General features: G+C 41.1%; 1 protein-coding gene across 3 annotated transcripts; it reads left to right on the forward strand.

Moving 5' to 3' along the window:
• Positions 1 to 3646: 3646 nt before the first annotated feature.
• esrra (estrogen-related receptor alpha) lies at positions 3647 to 19423 on the forward strand. 3 transcript variants are annotated; one of them, XM_061085568.1, is made up of 9 exons: positions 3647 to 3898; positions 5521 to 5625; positions 11256 to 11630; positions 12214 to 12255; positions 12436 to 12552; positions 12690 to 12803; positions 13566 to 13733; positions 13999 to 14268; positions 16126 to 19423. In XM_061085568.1, the coding sequence occupies exons 3-9, from the start codon at positions 11261 to 11263 to the stop codon at positions 16377 to 16379; spliced, it is 1335 nt and encodes a 444-aa protein (XP_060941551.1). In that variant the 5' UTR covers positions 3647 to 3898; positions 5521 to 5625; positions 11256 to 11260; the 3' UTR covers positions 16380 to 19423. The 3 variants fall into 3 exon arrangements, with proteins under 3 accessions (XP_060941551.1, XP_060941553.1, XP_060941552.1); XM_061085570.1 differs by lacking the exon at positions 12214 to 12255; XM_061085569.1 differs by lacking the exons at positions 3647 to 3898; positions 5521 to 5625 and adding an exon at positions 7223 to 7333.
• Positions 19424 to 21351: the final 1928 nt, after the last annotated feature.

The following is a 21351-nucleotide window of genomic DNA, read 5'->3' on the forward strand; positions in this document are numbered from 1 at the left end:
AATATGTTCCTTTTAGCATGACTACAGCTCCTCAGTTGATCCGTGTAAGTGATACTCGGCTGGTAACTCTACCTTTGTGTTTCAATCTGAAAATGGCCCCAAGGACAAACATTGTGCGACATCAAATTGTGCCTGGAGTTATTCTATCATCTGTATATTCATGTTGTATGAAAGCAATGCCGAGGTCACAAAATAGGAGATGGATACAAATTTGCATATTAATTTATAATTAAATGTATTACTATACCCCCTCTCCTCTTCTGAGTAAATGAAGGCTGCTTTCCCTCTGTAAACACAACCAGCAGATGGCACACATTCACACATTTTGATCTGTACAGCACTAAGACCTAACATCACAGATTAGAATCCATCCAAGGTCTTTGACTCAAGTAGACTTGAAATGATTTGTTATTAACCATCTTAATGATTTGAAATGAGACAAATCCCAGTCAGTCTCTCGTCCCCCTTGCTCTTGTGTTCTCATTGCGAGTGAGTTGGACGTTTTTAAAGGAGCATGAACTGTATGAACGTTCCTCTGGCCTTTTGTTAATCTGACACTTTACTGCAGCAAATGAAAAATGGAAAAGCAGCGTTGTGGCGTAGTGATCAGGAAGTGAGCAGGCCCTGGTGATGTGCTGTGGCAGTGGGTGACCTTTCAGTGGAGGACACACACACACTCAGCTGCTATAACGTCATCAGCAACTCTGATGCACTCTCCCCCGGCTGCCACTAGAGGGAACATAATTTTGGCAGTGTTGGTAAATGCTGATGTCGGCGATACACTCCTGACCCGGAGTTAAAGGGGAAATCCGTCCAAAAATAGAATTCAGACATGTAATTTCGGTATAAATGCGCTCAGGTTTTAAGAACAACTGAGACTGCAGGGATCATGCTATTTAGACAAGAAAAAGAGCTGCGCCACAATAAATAATGAGGACATTTTGTTCATCACAGATTAAATAAATCAACAAAAAAAGGAGGTGTTGTCATTTCAATGGATAACAAAGCTAACCCGTGTTTACTGATGTTCTGATATCCAATATAGCAGAAAACAGGGTCCATATTTAACCATACAGGCTTTGCTATAGGTAAAATCTTTATAATATAGAATACTTGTCACCCTTATTTAGGCTGAATTTACCCCTTGTGTTTTATTTGAAGGAATAAAAAACATAAAATACACTAACTTTTTATAAGAAAATTATATGTTCTATTTTCTTTGGTTTATTTTCTCTTGTCACCTGTTCATCCATTTGTCAACTCAGCTGTTTGGACCAGGATAGTGAACCCCTTAAAATCCTCAAGCCCATATACTTTGATACTTTAACCTTACACTGAAGCTTGTGGTGCTTGTATACAGATTAGGATTGTTTATAATGTAGGTGTAGACTGATCTCTATCAGTGCTGTTATCTATGACTCAGTCCATGCACCACAATGAAGTGGTGCCCAATAGTCTCTCTCTCTCTCTCTCTCTCTCTCTCTCTCTCTCTCTCTCTCTCTCTCTCTCTCTCTCTCTCTCTCTCCGTGTGTGTGTGTGTGTAGCAGAGGCACAAAGGCTTCTTGGTATTTATGTATCAGCTGACACCTGTCTGAGGTCACGACCTGCTGTAAGAAGCGCCCATAGGGACCCCAGCTGCCATCCACCGTTTACAACACACCAGCATGGACGACACTGTACCGCGTCTCCGAACACTGCTCTCATCATATTATAATGCACGTCGACCAAATCCCAACAACACGAACCCAAACCCAGAATCTAACATGACCACTGCTCTCACACACACAGGGACGATGATGATGATGATGAAGATGATGATGATGATGATGATGCAGACTGCAGCAGAGTGTGTGTGTGTGATGCAGCCCCGCAGAAGTGCAGTGTCTGCAGCAGAGACTGGGTGACCTTCATTCAAGGTCGCTCTGACACTGCTGTCAGTTTTTCCCTCCCGTGCACGCACCACGGAAATCCTGTCCCGCTGCACACACACACACACACACACACACACACACACACACACACACACACACGCACGCACGCACACACGCACGCACGCACGCACGCACACACGCACACACACACACACACAGCTTCATTATGCTTCAAACTGACCAGACTAACGTTTATTATTGTCTATAATCAGAGCTGGGGGCTTATTCAAATCGTGCAAAAAAAGATATCCCTGTAATTTGAAATCAGCTCTGATTTGTATTATTCTTTGATTGCTTTATTTTAAATCTAAACGAGTGGGCAGTATGTGACAACCTCTCTCTTCCCTGTGTCAGCTGCCACCACGCAGGCATGCAGGAGACTATTTCTAGAAGCAGCAAGCTACAAAGTTAGACAGAAAAATAATTTAGATGACACCTACATTGTAGGTTTCTGGATTTAAAACTCTTGGTCGTGGTCTCATGCCATCACAGTAAGCCGGTGCCTTTTCTCTTCCTTAGCAACTGTGCTGGGTCAGTGTCACAAGACCGACAGCATGACTACATTTTCCATAGAGGTGTGCCTCAGGAGACGTGTGGGATCTCTCAGCAACACTCAAGCTGATTTATATATATATAACCATATCTGGTTTTTAACAGGTTGAAATGCCCCAATGACGGATTTACTATAAGTGGATAATCTATACCTTATAATAAAGCCAAGAAGAATATTTGGATTTTTATCAAACAGCTGAGTGGCCACTGGGAATTGAATAATCAGACATTTTTAGTGGGGGAGGGTTCACTTCTGCAGCTATAGCCTGATTCCGCACGATTGAACTGACTGGTGTGAATGTTCAGTTGCAGACACGTGGATATATAACTAGACCACATCAGGATTAACGTAGACTGGGTAATATATATACATATAACCTATAAAGGGAGATATTTTAACGACTTGCAGGCCACCTTCATCATCAACATAACGCTGATGACGCTGGTGGAAGGTGCTCATGTACGTAACGGAGCACAGCGGACGTGAATTGGACAGAGGGAGGAGAAAAGACACGGGACAGAGACCTTCGTCACAGCGACAAGTTACAGAGAGGCGCTCGGGAAGGGGAGGAAGTCACGCACTTTCAGATTTCCTTACAAAATAAAAGCGGCATTTGGGGGGGAGGGTGTGTTTTCTAAAGTCAAACATCATATCACTGCTTTTTTTGTGTGCACACAGTTCCTCCCTCTATTCTTTCAAGATAAATTATCCTATAATAAACACTAACTTAATGTGTCACTCCACATAAATAAACGCTAAATTGCTCATGTCGAAAAGAAACAACGGAAAAAAATATTTTTTTATTGCATTGTTTTGTTTAAATATTCAAATACTATCTCTTAATTGTTTTAGTCACCGTTATTGGTGAAATGTTTTTTTTTTTTTATCCAATCATAGTTGTGACCCATTCTTTGATTCTCAATACCCTCTTTACTTTGGAAACCACATTTCTTATCGCGTGTATGAATTTACATCTCTCATATACAAATTTTAAACGGATGAATAATATTTGTTTTGGCTCTGTAATAAAGGTTTAAACGTTTTAAGCCTTGACTTTGTTTTATTTTGAACTTTCCTCCCCCCTCCTCTGACCGGATGTTCGTTGTCTCTTCTTCTACGCTTGACGCTGACGTGCAACTACAACCTCAGTGGAACAGTGGAAATTATAGCAGCGGGGGCTCGGACACCGACACAAGATCCCGGGAGTGTGGCCGGTTGTTGCTGCTTCCGTCACCGCCTCATGACAGCGGCACGTTGGGGGGTGTGATGCGTGAGACGCCCGGAGAGGCTCGCACACGGACAGCGCCATTAACCCGGGTTAAAGCCTCTGTGGAGGACCTGGCAGCCGTGAAGACTTGACTGACTTCAGGCACAAGAAGAAGAAGAAGACCCTGCCTTGTTTTTAAATGTCACTGTGAGTGTCCTCTCTCTCTCTCTCGCTCTCTCTCTGTGTTGTCCATGTTACTGCATGTGGTGCTTTCAGGCTCCGGACTGCTTCGGTGGACATGTCAGCTGTCTCGGTTCTGGTGCGTTCACGATCCGCCTTCTGGAGAAGGAAGTTTGCGTGGCCACGTTATTGGTTGGCTGTGTAGGGGAATAAATACTGAGTGGTTTTGTGTAATGACGTGCATCACGCATGCGTCATGCTCAGCTCAAATACCTACATAAATAAACTACCTGAATAAATGATGGTTCAAGCCTCATCGTGCTGTCAAACACCAGCAGGACGAGAGAGATGTGATGCATGGCTGTGTATTGGTTGGATTGTGGATGCAGTGCGTAATTGTCCTGTGTGTGGCACATGCACGGACGCACTTCTCTCAGCTGTGCACACTTCTCCTCTCCGTGTACCCCCCTCTCTCTCTCTCTCTCTCTGTACCTCTATCCGCCCCCTCCTCCGCACCCCCCCTGAGTTAATCTCCATTCTGGTCTTAACACACTGAACTGTGCGAGTCACCGAGCCATGCTGCACCAGGATTGAGATCACCGATCTTAACGCCTAATCCACTTTGGCAATTAACCTTTTAACCAACCCGAGATCAGCGGGCAAGGTCACCCCTGGGTGCTGCTTCTCGCCGCCTCCACGGTGTCGCCGTGTATAACACACCCCCACACCCCCACCCACCTCCTCCTCCTCAAACTGACTTTTATTAGGTACAGTCAGTGTGATGCGTTCGGTGTCAGTGACAGAAGACCACTGGTTCCCCCCCCCTAACCAAAAACTGTGACAAGATGATGTAAAACCATTAGCGACAAAGCAAGAGCCTATTAATGTGCAATAATAGTATTTTTATGATATTTATTATAAGGAGTTATGAGTTATGCCATTCGCTGTTACAATCAGCTTAGATTTAAACCTTTAACCTTTCAAATGCTGCTTAAAAAATATAAGTGATCGCTTCCAAAAGATATGACTACTTCATCTCAGTTTATTTGCGCATATCACAGTCTTGTTCCTCAAGGTTAAAGTCCTTAAAAACCCACTTTACTCTCCTTTGCTGCAATGTGGCATATATCTGCTTTCTAAATGTTTAAACACACAGTTATGGTTAAAGTTTAAAGGCTCGCTAAAATAATTTTTAGTGTACTATTTTTTTTCTGGTCTCTAATTATTTACAGAGAGTTATCACCAAACTTTGCTTATGACTTTGAGTAAAGAGACAAGGTGTTGGCTCTACTCGTCTGTCCTTCAAGCATTCCTGCGGCTGTGACCTTTGGAGTGTGTCACGCAGTGTAAGGGGGAGGGTACTCCAGCAGTGTGTGGCAGTAATCTGGATACATACAGTGGGTTATGTATTTTTGGAAGGAAAAGTCTGTCAGCATTTCACACAAAACGTACATTAGAGGAAACAAACTCAAGAGGTTTTCTCTGGCACTTATGATTGGTGGCACTGCTTTTAAATGAGATAATGTCTACAACTATTTCTGAGACATCATCGTCATTTGCACATTAAAATCACAAATGGAAGGTTTAGCATGTGCATGTATCATCTTGATTTCTCTGTAACTTAAAACCCTTTGCCTATATTTCCCCAGGTGTCCTGAAAACTGCAGACTTCAGACCCAAGCAATAGCACTTCATTAGGCCACCACCAGGAGTGAGGGGGGAGATACAGGCTTTTACTACACTTCACCAAACAGGTAATATGTTCCCACATCACCTTTTATGCTGATGAAATATTATGCCATTACACTTCGATTTGGATTATGTGTGTTATTTGTGCATTGCAGCCCAGGATCCTCGTTCCTTCTTGTAATGTAATGACTCTGGGTGACATTATTAATGTCGTCTGTAGGAAATACTCGTAGTCAAATGAGGGATCTGGAAGGAGAACACAGATTTTTTTTTAAAGGCATTCTCATTTCACAGCTGAAGTATTAAGAGTGGCCTTGTGATTGGATATAACAATTTTTGCAATCAAATAATTCTAAGGACACGTTACTGTCTGAGAAAAGCAGGACCAGCTGTGTGGCCAGCTGCAGCTCACATGCAGTATGTCTTTTGGTCTGTTGTGTTGAAATAATTGGGCTTTGACACACTGAAACCTTGAGAAGGGCTGTGATTGCCCTAAAGACAGAAAGAAAGGATGAATGAGGGACAAGATAGATAAGCGAGAGGATTGACCTCAGCTTGAAGCAGAATGTGCAAACTCTTGTGTGAGCAGAAAAGGGCATTGAAGGCATCAGTCTGAAGGGCTCTGATAATAGTCGTGACTTTGAGGAGCATGTTTATCTGGATGATATGCACTATAGAGGGGACATTTTAAAGTTTTCTGCAGCAATTTCTTTTCAAGATTAAAATCAAATCAGACTAGGGTGACAAGCAGTAGAGCACAGACATCTGCAATGGCCCAACAGTCTAAATTTCACACACAAATATCTTTCATCAGTTCCCTAAATGTGCCAGATTTTTTCCATCAAGATACGTGAATTACTTCCTGTTAAAGCAGTGACAGTTTCAAAAAATCCCTAGAACCTATGTTAAAGAAAGTGAAGAAAATAAATCGGTGGATCGGCACTAAAATGTAATGGATTATTGAGTCTGACCCATATCCTACCATCAAGTGGTAGTTCGTTCAATAGTTTTTGCATTATCCTGCAAACAAACAAACAAACAAACAACCACCGATGAAACTATATCCTCGTTAGCGTCAAGCTTGATGCCCACAATTTATTAATTTACTAAACAACGATGGAAAACGGACCAGTTACACGTGAGTCGAAGATTTCCATTCATAATTTTTCAATTTTGGTGCAGATTCATATCACGGGCCATATCTTTAACTTTGTGAGATATGGCATTTCACTGATTTCTCAGGGAACAATTCATGGATCTAGATTGAACTAAATCTGGTCTTTTCAGGGGACAGAGATCTGTGTGAGTAATCTGGTGCACGTCCAAATAAGGATCTGGTTGTTAGATTTGCTGATAGTACGCAAGTAGTTCTGACTATGGTTTTATTAAAGGGTTAGAGTTTGCAAATTGGGATTTTACATATTTCCCCTTTAGTAAATATACCTGTGAGGATGCCCCTCCCCCCATCATATGAAGTAATACCATTCAAACCTAGACTGAATGAATAAATAAATGCGTTTGTCAGTCAGATAACGCAGAGTTGCTCCTTGCACTAATGTGTCCCAGCCCCAGCTCCTCCATCCTTCTATCATTGACCAGCTGTTGGGGGGGGGGGGAAGCCGACCGTAGCCCGGCCCCATCTCCACAGCAGCAGCAGCCAACACGAGCTAGCGCCCGGGCGCCGAGCAGCTCTGCGAACTGGTTTCTCCCTCAAATCCGTGGCACGTTACCACACCGCGGACACGCTTTAAGTCCTGGCACGGTCACCGGCAGGTAAGATGCAGACTAGCCCGGGTTAGCGGGACGAAAATAAACCTCGGCCCCGGGAGGAGAGAGAGACAGCGAGCAGAGCTGGACGGCTCAGGATTAGGGCTAGCGAGCTGCTAGCCGAGTTAGCCCAGAGCTAGCTGCTAGCCGCTCAGTTGTGTGTTGTTGCTAAAGCTAACGCTGCTCCAAACATGGGGTGTAAGTGCAAACTGTGTGTGGCGAGTTGAACTGGCAAACTGAGCACATGAGCCACTCTCACCAGTAGCCTCCAGCCTGCCTCCACTAAACCAACAAGCAAACTGGTGTTTATTCAGGCTGGGGGTCCTACAGTCGAGCCTCAGGGACCACCGCTGTTTCCCATTTGCCAGCGCAGATGTTGTAGAGTGGGCATCGGTGCACATGGCTCAGGAAACCTCGCTGCTCACTGAAGTCCCAGCAGACCGACTCTCATTGTTAATGAACGTTAATTATTAGTGCTTGTAAAACTCAGTCCAAGTAAAGCTAAACTTTAGACAGGCTCGGGTGACTGTGACCCCCCCCCCCCTCTCTCTCCCTTGTCGCTTGCCCAACAGAACTACAATCAAGTCCAGAAAGGGCAAACTCCACAGAAAAGCATAGGACAAGCAGCCACCATGGCACTGGGTTATCTGCTGCAGCAATAAATAGGATGAAGGCTGGCTTGGTTTACAATTAGTGAGGAGCTGTCTCAAACTCTGGATGTTAGTTGAGGAAGTCTAAAACTACACTTTAATGTGCCTCCATTCTGTGTTGTTATTCAAAGATCTTGTCATTAAACTCAGCGACCATGAGATTGTAAGAGGCTCCTCTCTCTCCAGTCAAGATGTGTAGCATAAACGTGTTAACATTTAAAGAGATATAAGCAGGGGGAAAACAATAACAGATGCAGTTAATGTGTAAAACACGTTGTCTTTGCAAGTTCCAACCCAAGGAATCACTATCTCAGTGGGTCTGCAGCCGTGTTTATATGCCTGATAGTGAACAGCTTTTATCACACTCGTATAAGGATGTTTTTCATATTTTGCATCTGATATTATGTTAGTGTGTCTCACTGTAGAGATGAACAAATGAGTAATATATATATATATATATCATGTGTTCATAATTTTGCAAACTGACAGACAGCACAGGTCAGGACTGAGAGCACCCCGGGTAATAGTTAATGTGTGTAGAGACTTGCATGCATTCAGTGAGCTGTGGTGAAAAAAACAAAAATCGTATGCGTACTTTCGCTCCATGAATCTTCAACAAACGCTGCTGATTAATCTTCTCTCTCTGTAGATCGTAAAGTAAACACAATGATAGTCTTTTTAATTATTAAGCCAAACACCGATAGGTTTATTTAATAAGGCCATTCACCCAGTCTTGTGTTTACCAAGCATACTGTATATGCATGTAGTCAATATGGGCCTGGCGAGGGACTGAAGCAACCATAAGCAATGTATTTTCAATATTGCAACACTTGAATGTACAGGCTGCACACTAGGTTAACAGTCCAGCTGATGTTGCCAGTATGTGAGCACGAGAAAATCACAAATCACAGTCCAGTCTTAACTGGATTGAGGCTATTTAGGCTGTAGAGAGCCCATCTCCTCATCCTCACACAGTGAACTATTAAGTTGGAACAAGATCGAATAGTGAGGCTCAGCAATTATGTATCCACTGATGAGTCGAAGCCTGGAGACCGACGCGGCACACGCCACGGTTCAAACCTCTTCCCCCTTGAACCCGCCTTTCCCTGTTCACCCATTTTTCCGATCCCTGAAGTGCTGTTGATGAAGTCAATCCAACAACAGTGGAGGCTATCTTTAACAGCAAAGAGCAAAGTCAGCGTCAGACAGTTTGATGAAATGAACAATCTGTCTTTGTTTTCCTATTCAGTGTATGGTCTGGGTCTTCTTATAGGGTTGTAATTACAGGAGTGGTACACCTACACTCTGAAGTAATGACCTTTATTTGGGCAGCGGAGAGAAGTGTTCAATGTGCTTACACAAACATTCGTCCACCTGGTCGTCCAATTACTGCAGGAAACCTCCTGAGCCAAAAAGTTCAGACAGCTTCGAGAGTAATGGTGTTGTATAAAATTGACCCTGAATGTATGAATAACAGCAATCCAGACATTATCCATAAGAACGGAGTTACTGGAAGTTGTCCATAGCTTAAATGTAAGATGAATTACTCATGGTGATCCAACCATTCACAATACTTCAGGTTTATGATTGATTGTTGGACCTCTGGAGCTTTATACTCAACTTTGGATCCAAACTAACGACACTTTGATCATTTTTTCCGATACCAAGCGTTTTAAGTTGATGCATTCTCTGCTTTTACAACTTTCGACAGCAGATCTTCAATACATTTTTCATTACAAAAATACTCAAATAATTGAATAAATGTGTATTGCTTCAAAAGTATAACATAATGCACAGCTAAAGCAGAAAACCTTGTGTTGGTGCCACAATGAGTTCTGTCTGCCTGCCGAGGATGGTAAAAAAAACTGGAATATTTTGAGGTGCAGTGCACACAGATCGATAATGAATCAACAGTGCAAAATACAAAGAACCGTCCAGCGATCTGGAGTTTCTGGTTTTGTGCTCCTGTCAATGTCTGAGCCTAGATAAATGTGCTATTTTTGTTTAGACCTACTTGTGGACTGTGCACACTATTAGAGGACCTGCATGGTCACAGGCATGTGCTGTTCTGTGTTTCTGGTTGATCAGGAACATGGTGGGCAGGTGACAGGTGTGCTTACAGTGCTGCTGTGCTCTTCAAGACATCACAATACGGACAGAGGGGCAACATTAGCAATTCCACCCGGGTGTCATGTTTACATCACATCACTTGTGGCGTGGTGGGGGGCGTTCACCAACATGAACATGCGCCTGGACCTGCTATCAGAACACACACAGGGGGAGTGTGTTGCTCAAGAGGCCATGACTCCACTACAACCTTGCATAGAAAATAATTGTTGGGTGTAACATTAATGTTAAAAACATTTTGCCATGCACGTCTCATCATCAGGCTTCAGAAAAAATAATCAACTATATTGATAGTCGATTTATCATTTCAGTTATTACTAAGATTTTTTTGTTGTTGATATTTTGTAGACTAAACAATCCAAAAATAAACAGAACATTTATCTATAATGTAAATTATTGTAAGTTGTAGCCCTGAACATATTTTCCATTTAATCACAAGCAGAATTGTTATAGCTGTCATAGTTTCTGTAATAAAAACTAAAAGTCGAGCAGCTATGTTCCTGCGCACTTAGACACAACATAGTAATGTGTCAGAATAGGGATGTGTGGGCGCTGTTTATGAGCCTGGCGACCTTCATCTGCTCACCTTGGCTATTTTAGAGTCCGTAAATGTCACCTACAAAGATTTAAAACTGGGGGGATGATTCAAGGACTGAATAGTTTCATTTTAGGTATGATGGTGAATCTAAGCTGTTTTTTTGATAGCTTGTAAAGTTGAGGAAAACATGGCACCAAACAACACGGATACTAAGTTCTGCTAAAGAAGAGAGGAAACATGCAGGGCCTTTGTGGTGCTCATATGAAATGTCACAGCTTTTCACAGCCCTTGCTTCCAGGAAAAAAAAATGACTGTAATGAAAAGTGACCAGGCAGGACACCAGTTCAGATTACTTTCTTTTTTTGTTCCTTATATTCCCTGTGTTTACACTCAAATCAGCCCACAGGGGTAAACTACAGGTGTAAACATGAGGGCCTGTAGCTCATGATGGGGCATTTGAATGGAAATGCTAATCTGTGCCAAGATAAAAGTTCTAATAGATAATAAAAGTTAACTTCTAATTCACATAAGAATTATTTTAACCTGATTGATACCGAAGACTGAAAATATCTATTTGAGCTTGACCTTTGTTGTTTATTTGTTTGCCCTCCAGACATCATGTCTTCCAGGGAGCGTCGAACAGATGTCTACATAAAGGCAGAACCGAGTAGTCCAGAGGGAGGTGGGGGAGGCCGCACCAGCCCCGGCGGAGCCTCGTCAGACTCGTCTCAAAGCGGAACCAGAGGAGACGGCACTAAACGTTACTCTCCGCCGCTGTACACACCAGCGCTGCGTTGTCACTTTAAAGACGAGGTCGGCGACGGAGCAGAGGAGGGCTCTGCCGGCAACGGAGCGGGGCGATGCAAGTACGCCCTGAGCACGTTACCCAAGAGGCTCTGTTTAGTATGTGGAGACGTGGCCTCAGGTTACCACTATGGTGTGGCATCATGTGAGGCCTGCAAGGCCTTCTTCAAGAGAACCATCCAAGGTATGTACAATTTAAGTGCACAGCGAAACAACCAGAGAACACTTCATGTTCTCCCATGACCCCTCTGTAATGTTACTATTTAATGGGATTTACATTTGTAGCACTCTAACAATGTTTGATGGGACAGTGACTACTACCTCCTGTAACTTTAAAAAACTAAGTAAGTTGTTTGCTTTTGAGAAACAAAATGATAACTAATAGTGTAAGAAATTGGGAAAAACTAATATTTCTATTTTTCTACATTTAGTCTTGAGCCTAGTGTTCCACAAAGGCATTAATTTACTTACATAAGATCATAGTTACATACACTAATTAAATCTGTGAATATGTTGTAAAATATGCAATGTAATTTGTCTCAGTGACGTATGTGAATTAATTTGGTACGTTCTTTATATTTCAATGGAGAACAACATGATGTTCATGCTAATTGAGCAGCAACCAAATTAATATAAACTGTACTTTCATCAGCTTTAATGTGGAACACCACGAGCTGTCCCGTGTCTCTATAGTGGTTAAAAAGTCATAAAAATCCAGCAGTGACCAAGAACCCACATCATATGTTAATGGTGTTATTGTTTAACAGGCTTCAGAACACGGTCAATACAACCACACCAAGTTTATACAGGTCTGTTAAACAAAACTCACGGACATGTAGCACACGCATGCACACTTTATGTTCTGTGTGTAGGGAAACTTTGTTTAAAAAATATTCCAGAGATGAACAGATCGAAGCGTTTTTTTATTCATCTCAGATGTTTGTTTATGTCTGTATTTTATAAACGTGTTCTGTTATATTCCTTTAAAGGTAACATTGAATACAGCTGTCCAGCATCAAATGAGTGTGAGATCACTAAAAGGCGCAGAAAGGCTTGCCAGGCATGCCGCTTCACCAAGTGCCTCAAAGTAGGCATGCTGAAGGAGGGTGAGTGTTCCTGGTGTGCAGAAGCTGTGCAGCCAGTCTGTGATATTACATATTCCGAGCCATTCGTTGGTCTTTTGAATTGTTGTGCGATTATCCTGTTTTCCAGTGTGCTAATGACTTCATGTTTCACCACGCAGGAGTTCGTCTGGACAGGGTGCGGGGGGGAAGACAGAAGTACAAGAGGCGCCCAGAAGTGGATAACGCAACATACCAGAATGCCCCTCTACCACTGACAAAGGAGAGTGAAAAAGGTGGGATTTGATTTTTGTTCTTAAACAAAGTGTAAAACTATTCCAAAGATTAAATTGTGCAAAATGAGATGGCTTGGTTATAGAGCGTGTCATGTTACTGTAGCATCTCAGTAAATGGGGCAGTCAGCTCACACTTTCACTGTATTTGACATCTGATTAATGAGAGTGGTGTTTGTTCTTTTTGTGGTGAGAGGTGTCTTGCTGCTGCAAGATTGGTTATTTTAGTCAGTTTATTTGTGAGCATGTCCCCATCCTCATGGAGCTTTTCATCTGTGAGATATAATTTATAGGGGAACCATGAGGTGCTGAGAGAAGTCAAGGAAAACACAAAAGGCTTTTAACCCATTAGAGTTGAAAGAGCGCCATCTACTGTCCAAAAATTATACAGTAATTCCTTTATTTTTAGTCAACAGAACATGACAGAAATATTGCAACTAAGCTAATTTGTACAATCTTAAATGACTTGCGTTGGAGCTCTTGATTCATATTGTAGTTGAGCAGGTTTGAAGCAAAACTCTTTCAGAATATATGAATATGTGTCTGTAAGTGACAAATCAATGTGAATATGGTAACTTTCAGCATGAATATAGTGCAGTAGGGAAAACATTTAACACCAGTGTAGATTGCTGATTGATTGCTGCTTAAGGCAAAGAAAATTAATATATTTTATTTTAGATAAAGATATAGCTGATGAATGGCGGATCAATGTTTTTTATTAGTTCAATATATTAATCGTTGTTTTGTGTCTATTTGCTGACTTAGGTTCCTCCAACATCATTGTGTCCCACCTCTTAGTGGCAGAGCCAGAGAAGTTATTTGCCATGCCCGACCCCCTGCAGCCTGACACAGCCCAGCGGACGCTCACCACCCTGTGTGACCTTGCTGACCGCGAGCTGGTCGTCATCATCGGTTGGGCAAAACACATTCCAGGTGAGGGGAACTATGTGAATCTATGGGAGAAAAGATATTCTCACAACAAATTAAATTAATTGACGGACGTGCGTGGTGTGTTAGGAAAGTGATGCACTTCTTTGCTGTATTACAAGCTATAGCATTAATAAGAATCTAGCCCATTATTTGGCCTCTGTGAAGATGTTGATCCTGACTCTGTTGTGATGGTTGACACCAAGATTGTGAACATATTGCCAGCTGGATTTACATTCCTCTCTGTGTGTGTCTGTCTGTCCCCCTGCAGGCTTTCTGTCGCTCTCCCTAGCAGACCAGATGTCTGTGCTGCAGTCGGTGTGGCTGGAGGTGTTGGTACTGGGTGTAGCGTACCGCTCGCTTGGCTGTGAGGACGAGGTGGTGTTTGCAGAGGATTTTGTCCTTGATGAGGAGATGTCACGCGTCGCTGGACTCACAGAGCTGAATGGAGCAATTAGTCAACTCGCTCGCCGTTTCCGTTCTCTTAATGTGGACCGGGAAGAATTCGTCATGCTAAAAGCCATCGCACTGACCAACTCAGGTACTTGTTTTTGTATACTCGAACAATTATGCAGATGTATAGATTATACTATTTGTATTTTACTATTTAATACAACTTTTACAAGTGGTATAATGTGTGTTGTGGGTTTTCATATCACTTGCCATGATTTGACCAGACCAAAACTGTCTCAAAGTGTTCTAGTGCATTGGATCACATATTTTTCACAACATGTACCACCTCAGAAAGTACAAGGCTCTCCAAGTTCCACCATTATGAGCCGCATCTAAATATTGTAAGGCTGCAGCTAACGATTATTTTGATAATCGATTAACCTGTAGATTATTTTTGGCCCTTTCAAGCTGTTTATTCAAAAAGAAACAAGCTTCTTGTACATTGCTGGTTTTATATGTATTACAGACATCTGTAACTTAATCGTGATGATAATTCCAGACTGGTGCATCATTCTCAGAAGTTCAAACTTAATTTAAGATATCTTAACAGAATGTCATATTTCAACTGAATTGTAGATATTTATAATGAGAAATCATACACGCATGAGTTATCTATGTAATTACACACTTTAAAAAGTTTTGAGTAGTTAAAACAATGATTGTTTCGACGTGATGAAGTAATGATTTTATATATATCCTATACAAAAACTATTACTAATCAGAGTAAAAGTCAGAAGGACAATGTTGATAATGTTAAGTTAAAACCACAGCTGTGAAACAATCTGAAAAATTACATTTATGTTTTTATTTCACAACTTTGTGTTCGTTTTGGGTGCTCCCTCTCTTCATTCAGCCGATGGGTCTCTCGACCACTGCTGCTCCCTCTCTCTCGTTGAGTCAAGGAAGTAACAGCCCTTAAAAGTGTGTGAACATTTTACGTTTAACCCTCAAAGAAAACTTGTGTAACATGACACAGCAGCACATTATCACTGCGGTATGAACCTTAAAGTTGTTTACGATCCTCCAGTAAACTGAGAGAAGAGGAGGAGGCAACAGAAGCAGAGCTCCGACATTTTTATCTTCAGGTTCATACCAAGGTGATGTTGTGCTCCTGTTCCATGTGAAGTCACCTTCACCCAGTTTGCAGCTAACGGCCTCTGAAGGCTTTAATGTAAAGTGTTCTCACACCTTTCCCGACTTGCCTCTGCTGTATCTTAGCTGTGCTTGTCTCCGCCATTTCTCAAACGTTTAATCCTGAGAACAGTTTAGCTCAACATCACGTGAGATAAACAAGGCACAGGATTGGCTGGTTTACTGGCCCCAATTGCATTACTAAATTAGTTGCCAACTTTTCTTTTTTTATTTATAATCAGTTAAATCGATTAGTTGTTGCAGCCCTAAAATACTGTATTCAGATATTCATACTTCTTGCCATTTTGGCTGCTCTGTATAAATGGTGTAGCACTGCAACTGTTACCTCCTCACAACTCTTTATAGGAAGCATGGGCCAGCCCCCCTACCCACATTAGCACACACACATACGCACACAGCTGTTGAGTGCAAGAATAACCATATCCTCACATATAACACACTGCAGCCTGGGCTCCCAACTGTCCTGCTTGACATAATTCGAGTGATATTTCCATACTTCTGTTTCAAATTATTTCGCAGTAGTATTTGCCCCACAACTGACTTGCTCTACACAGTGTTTCTCCTACAGTTTTTTTTGTTGCTATCAATGCAACATAGCAAAGGACTGATAAACAGATGAACCAAAAATAACGATCAAAGAATTGCAACAATGATAATCACACATTTTTGCATCAAATAAATATATATTTGTAATGATCTTCTGGTTTTTGGCAGGAAGGTCTTCTGTGGCATAAACCCAGTGCAGAGTAGAAATGAGTCTAATGCATGTTCTCGCTGCTTTTTGTTCTGTCAGACTCTGTTTACATCGAGGACATGGATGCTGTGCAGAAGCTGCGGGACCTTCTCCACCAGGCCCTGCTGGAGCTGGAATGTCAGCGGCGCCCAGACGACGGCCAGCGGGCTGGACGCCTCCTTTTAACATTGCCTCTCCTCCGACAAACTGCTGGTCGAGCTCTCACCACTTTCTACAGCATCAAGACACGAGGAGGTGTACCCATGCACAAACTATTCCTTGAGATGCTGGAAGCCATGATGGACTCTCCCTAGAGCCGCAAGCAGCAGACGTAAAGAGGATGCTTGTAAAGACCCAACAGAGATGTAATCTTCAAGAGAGGATGAATCAGAGGACGGTTTTGGTAGAGAATTAATGAGAGAAATGGTACTTTTTTATCCTTTAGGCAACATGAAGAAAGAAAAAGAATATTACTTGAGAAAAACCTCATGTATTGTCTCTAAGTGGGAATGCGCTACTTAGAGTAAGATGTAACTGCCAAACTTTTGTTCAAGGCTTCAAGATCCCAGAGTGCAAACATTAAACATCAACGCCAGAATACTTTGCAGTTATTTTCGCGGAGCGTTCCATCACAGTCTGCAGTTGCATATCCACTGAAGAACAACACTTACAGTAGGTACTGAGAACAGACTGCAGTCATGTGGTTCCTGAACTTTAAAAAAAATACATACTGCTACTGCATCTACTTGTGAAAGCCATGACAAAATATCCGGACAGAGGACTTGAGGGTTCAGTATAGTGTTGGATTGATGTGCACATGGGGGTGCTTTTACTCACTATACTTTAGTGTGCCGTTGTAGGCAAATTCATAGGAATTACTTGCAATATGTTAAAAGCAATATAATGACTTGATTATTGTCTGTCACGAATTTAAAATGTGGATAAATTGGTGAGACATCTACGTGTGTGTGTGCGTGTGTGTGTGTGTGTATATCAGTAGTTCTCCATTCTCAGGACCCCAGGTGCTTTAGTCTAGTGAAGCCTGATTTTGGTAGGGGGGGGGGTGTCGGGTGAGTAGACTTAGAAACCTTCAAATCTTTTTAAAAATGGCACTTTGGGGGTTGAATACTGGAATTGAGAATCACTGGTGTACATAGTAGGTGCAGGATTCTTTGTGTGAGGCTGTGCAATTGATTTGTAGTGCAGGGGACTTGCATATGAAGATTGTGTGCTCATAAAAAAGCTCAACTCGGAAGGTCATATGTTCAGTGTTGTATGTAAGTCCTTTTGGCACAGAAAGAACTGGCCTCCATACGAACAAGCGTGTGTGAACGTGTGCAGTCAAAACCAATGAGCTACACTGAGATCAGGGAAGAACACAGCTCTGACGTGAAAGCCAGTGTGGCAACATTAGTGGTTAGAAAAGAAATGCATTTGCTTTTTTCTTTTTTATACTGTCCTCCACTAGATCTAACCACTATTTTTGTCTGTTGTTCAAAAATAATGGTCTGACCTGTTTGAATTGTGGGCTATGATATATAACACTAACCCATGTGTTTGATTTTTTTAGGGTTATGATGAGACTGCTTTTTCTGCAGCAGTGAAGATCATTGCATAAAAAGTTCCCGCCTTTGTGTATGTACATGTGTTGAACTTTGAACTTGTTAGTGCCCATCAAGGGCTCGAGGCAACATGAAATGCAACATATGCAACATCTTCCTTTTTGGATGTTGAAATCATGTCCGACAACATTCTTTAAGTCATTGTGATTCAGCAGGTTTGTATACTTACAGTATAAAGAATCCTTATATTCAGCTTCACATGCAATGCAAAAGCTACAGAATCTGATGTCCAAAATCAGATCCCAAAAAATATTAAGTGTCCAAAGGGCCATGAATCTTTTAGCCATGTACAGTTCCATTCAAATAGACAGAAACATGCAGTTTGTAGTGAAAGATAACAATGCCAGCAAGTGTTATTCTACAAATTCCCCCAGAGCAGTTATATTTGTGCAGCTCGCAGCGTGCACAAATTTGTAAAGACTTGAAAACTCCTTTTTTCATACATGTTCCTTTCTAGGATTTAAGGGTATTTTATTTACATTTTGACACTGTTGTGGGTTTGGAAGGTTTCCATTCATGATGTTTTTGAATGCTTATTATTTTTATTTTTTTTAATGTAAGCAGTTGTCATTTAGGGATCAATTTACATGGCTATAGATCCAGCTGCTTGGTGAGGCTACAGAGGGGCTACCTCATGAGGAAGAGAACGTGGCCAAGTAACTGTGTGAACACGTGTTAAATCTTCATCTTGTCCAGTTAAATTTGAATATTAGGTTTATTAAATGTCGTGCAGTTTGTGCTAAAGCCTGAGATCATTTGTCTTTGACTTGCTTTCAAGGTGTATACGGCTGATTAATCTCACTTTATAAGATGCCCTGTGGTTAAAAAAAGAAAGCAAAAAAGGTGTCTGCTGCTGGGGAGGCAACCCGACAGCTGATGTGGTTTCCCCAGGATTAATGGTGCAGCTGGAAAACACTGGAGGTCACTTGCAGCAGTTCAAATTGAAAACGGTTCATTGTGTCTCACACAGCCACAGATACACGACTGAGCGGGGATTGACCTATCTGGCAAAATTTGATTCTTATACTCCCATCTGCTTTTTATTTTCATCAGTTACAGCTAATATGAAACGTCTTTGGTCTGCGATTTGTTTATTAACCTAATTTCTCTATTAGTGATCAGATATCTGAAGCAAACAAATAAATATAGGTCGGGCTTTTAAAACTTTTTCATTTTCCTAAAGGTGAATCTTTTTTTCATTAGCTTACAAAGACATTTTCGGTACGGTCGGTTACGGTGAAGAGGGGATCATTTGCAGTGACGCTGTTCAAATTATACAGACATTTGTAGTTTCTATTAAATATGTGTGCATTAATATAAATGAGCAATACAATAAATTACCAAACCTCACACATTTCCTTGTATAGCCACAGTGTACATTTAACATTGCCAGTTATAAAGAAGAATAGCTACTTAACGTTATATTATTTAGACGTTCAAATCAATGTTTGTATTTTGAAAGACTATTTAAATGATTAAATTCTATTTTTTACTCAATTTACTGTTGTTTGTTGACACTGCTTTATTTTTGTGTGTGATATTGGCTGTGAATCTCTGTGTGTAGGCTACTTTTTTTCCTTTTAGAGAAAAACAGTTTGATGTCCTTGTCTAAACATGTCCACATTAAAAAAAAATCACTGTGAAAAAAAAAGTGAGATCCTCCGCTCTCTGTCCCCACAGGGCGTGGATATTGTAGGTGCTTTGTGTTGTGTAATAAACGGACACACCACCACCACCACCGCATATCATTGGTCTCATCTCTCACTGTGGATATTTATGCACGAGTGTGTTTGTGTTTCTTTGTATTAGATAAGGGCATCATGGTAAAGAGTACTGTGGAAACTTCCAACTTCATGTTTAGCATTCTGACAGACTTCACTGATGATGAGGGACAGTATTTAAAACATGCTGAACAGACTTCACATGCAGCTACTGAGCAGGAATAAACGAAGATAAGAGTAAAGCAATCAGTGGACGATAGTGGCAGTGTATAACATAGACTGTACATACACTATATAAACTATAAATATGAAATGTATATACAGTCTATGGTTTATATAACGTGTGCATGTGGTGGTATAGATAGATCAATTGATATAAAACTGATAGATTGATCAATACCCGGACTATATAAGATTGATAGATTAAAAGATGGATAGAAGATTTAAGATTGACAGTTCAATAGATAGATGGATGATATATCGAATTTGACTTATGGAAAGATGATATAAGATAGATAGTATTTGTCCCGCTACCTGTAAAAAAGTGTACAATCTTATTTGGTGTGACTTTAGGAAAAGCCATCAAGTGTCAGGCCAAAAGAATGACATTTAGGGTATTAAAACTGATGTCAAATGTCACAAAGGGTCATATTTGACCCAAACACTAAGGTGTGGGACTATGGACTAATAAAGGATTATTCTAGTTCAAACACAAAGACAAAAGCAACTACAAGAGTTTTAAACATATAATTAAATTGTATTAAATAACAATATTCATTACATTATTATTTAAAATGTAGTCATCAAAATAATCTTCATGAGTTAGAGTTAAAAAAGGGTTTAATGAAATAAATGATTGGGAATAATTCCTTCATCAGTTGGTGTTTCCATCACCATAGCAACCAGATGCTTAGATTTGAGTTTGAAGCTGATTTTGATCGACAGTGACATGCCAACATAACTCCACTGTGGCTGTGACAACAGGACGAATCTGATTGGATACCTTTGACAGGAGACCTCTGATTGGCTGTTGTGTTTTTGGCTTTGGCTGTTTAAGTTTAAGAGAGTTAATGACGTCTCACTCTCTCTCTGTATTTATCCATTGTTTTGTGTTTTTTGCTGCTTATATCGATTCCTGTGATATTGTTGTCATTTAATGTTGCTATTTAAATGAATGAGTAATACATAAAGCCTGATATTAACTCTAACTACAGCATATATGGTAAACTCAAAAAGACCACAGCTATCACTGCCAATCAATTTCAGATTCATATTCAAACGAAGCATCTGGTTGCTATGGTGACTGATGAGGGAAGTCTCTTTCTCTCTCTCTCTCTCTCTCTCTCTCTCTCTCTCTCTCTCTCTCTCTCTCTTTTGTGTCTATTAGCTGTATTTTGTAACTGCCTGTATATCTGCCCGCCAGCTTGTCCACGCATCTACATGTAAGCCTGTTTATTTATCATTAGACTATCTTCACTGAATGGGCCTGCGTGTGTGTTTGCATTTGTTTCCAGCAGGGTGACAATACACCTGTAGGGTCTCTTGCCTGTAGGGACGGCAAAGTGGAGACACAACCCTGCTTGAAGTTGTACACATTAGCCAGTTTGTACAATACATATATAAAGACTCAACAGCTTCTAAGTTGTGTTGAGTCAGCACAAAGGGCGACTAAGGATTGGAATTCGCAATATATAGATATATAATATCTTTGCAAAAATTATATTGGCATTGTAGTGAGTGGAAAACTGGTCCTGATTACCCAGGGTTCCATCTGGCGAGGTCTATTAAAAAACATGAATTGTGTGCGTGAATATGCAGTAGTCCACTACACAATGTTTGTTTTTGGTTGTGTTAGCTGAAAGTTGTTTTTGCGTTTGCTTTAATTATTGGTTGTGTTGTTTGTTTTTCCATCTCGACTTGTTTTAAATCTGTTTGTTTTGTTT

This window comes from Limanda limanda, chromosome 14 (genome assembly GCF_963576545.1).
Source record: "Limanda limanda chromosome 14, fLimLim1.1, whole genome shotgun sequence".
In the NCBI taxonomy this organism is placed as follows: Eukaryota; Metazoa; Chordata; class Actinopteri; order Pleuronectiformes; family Pleuronectidae; genus Limanda; species Limanda limanda.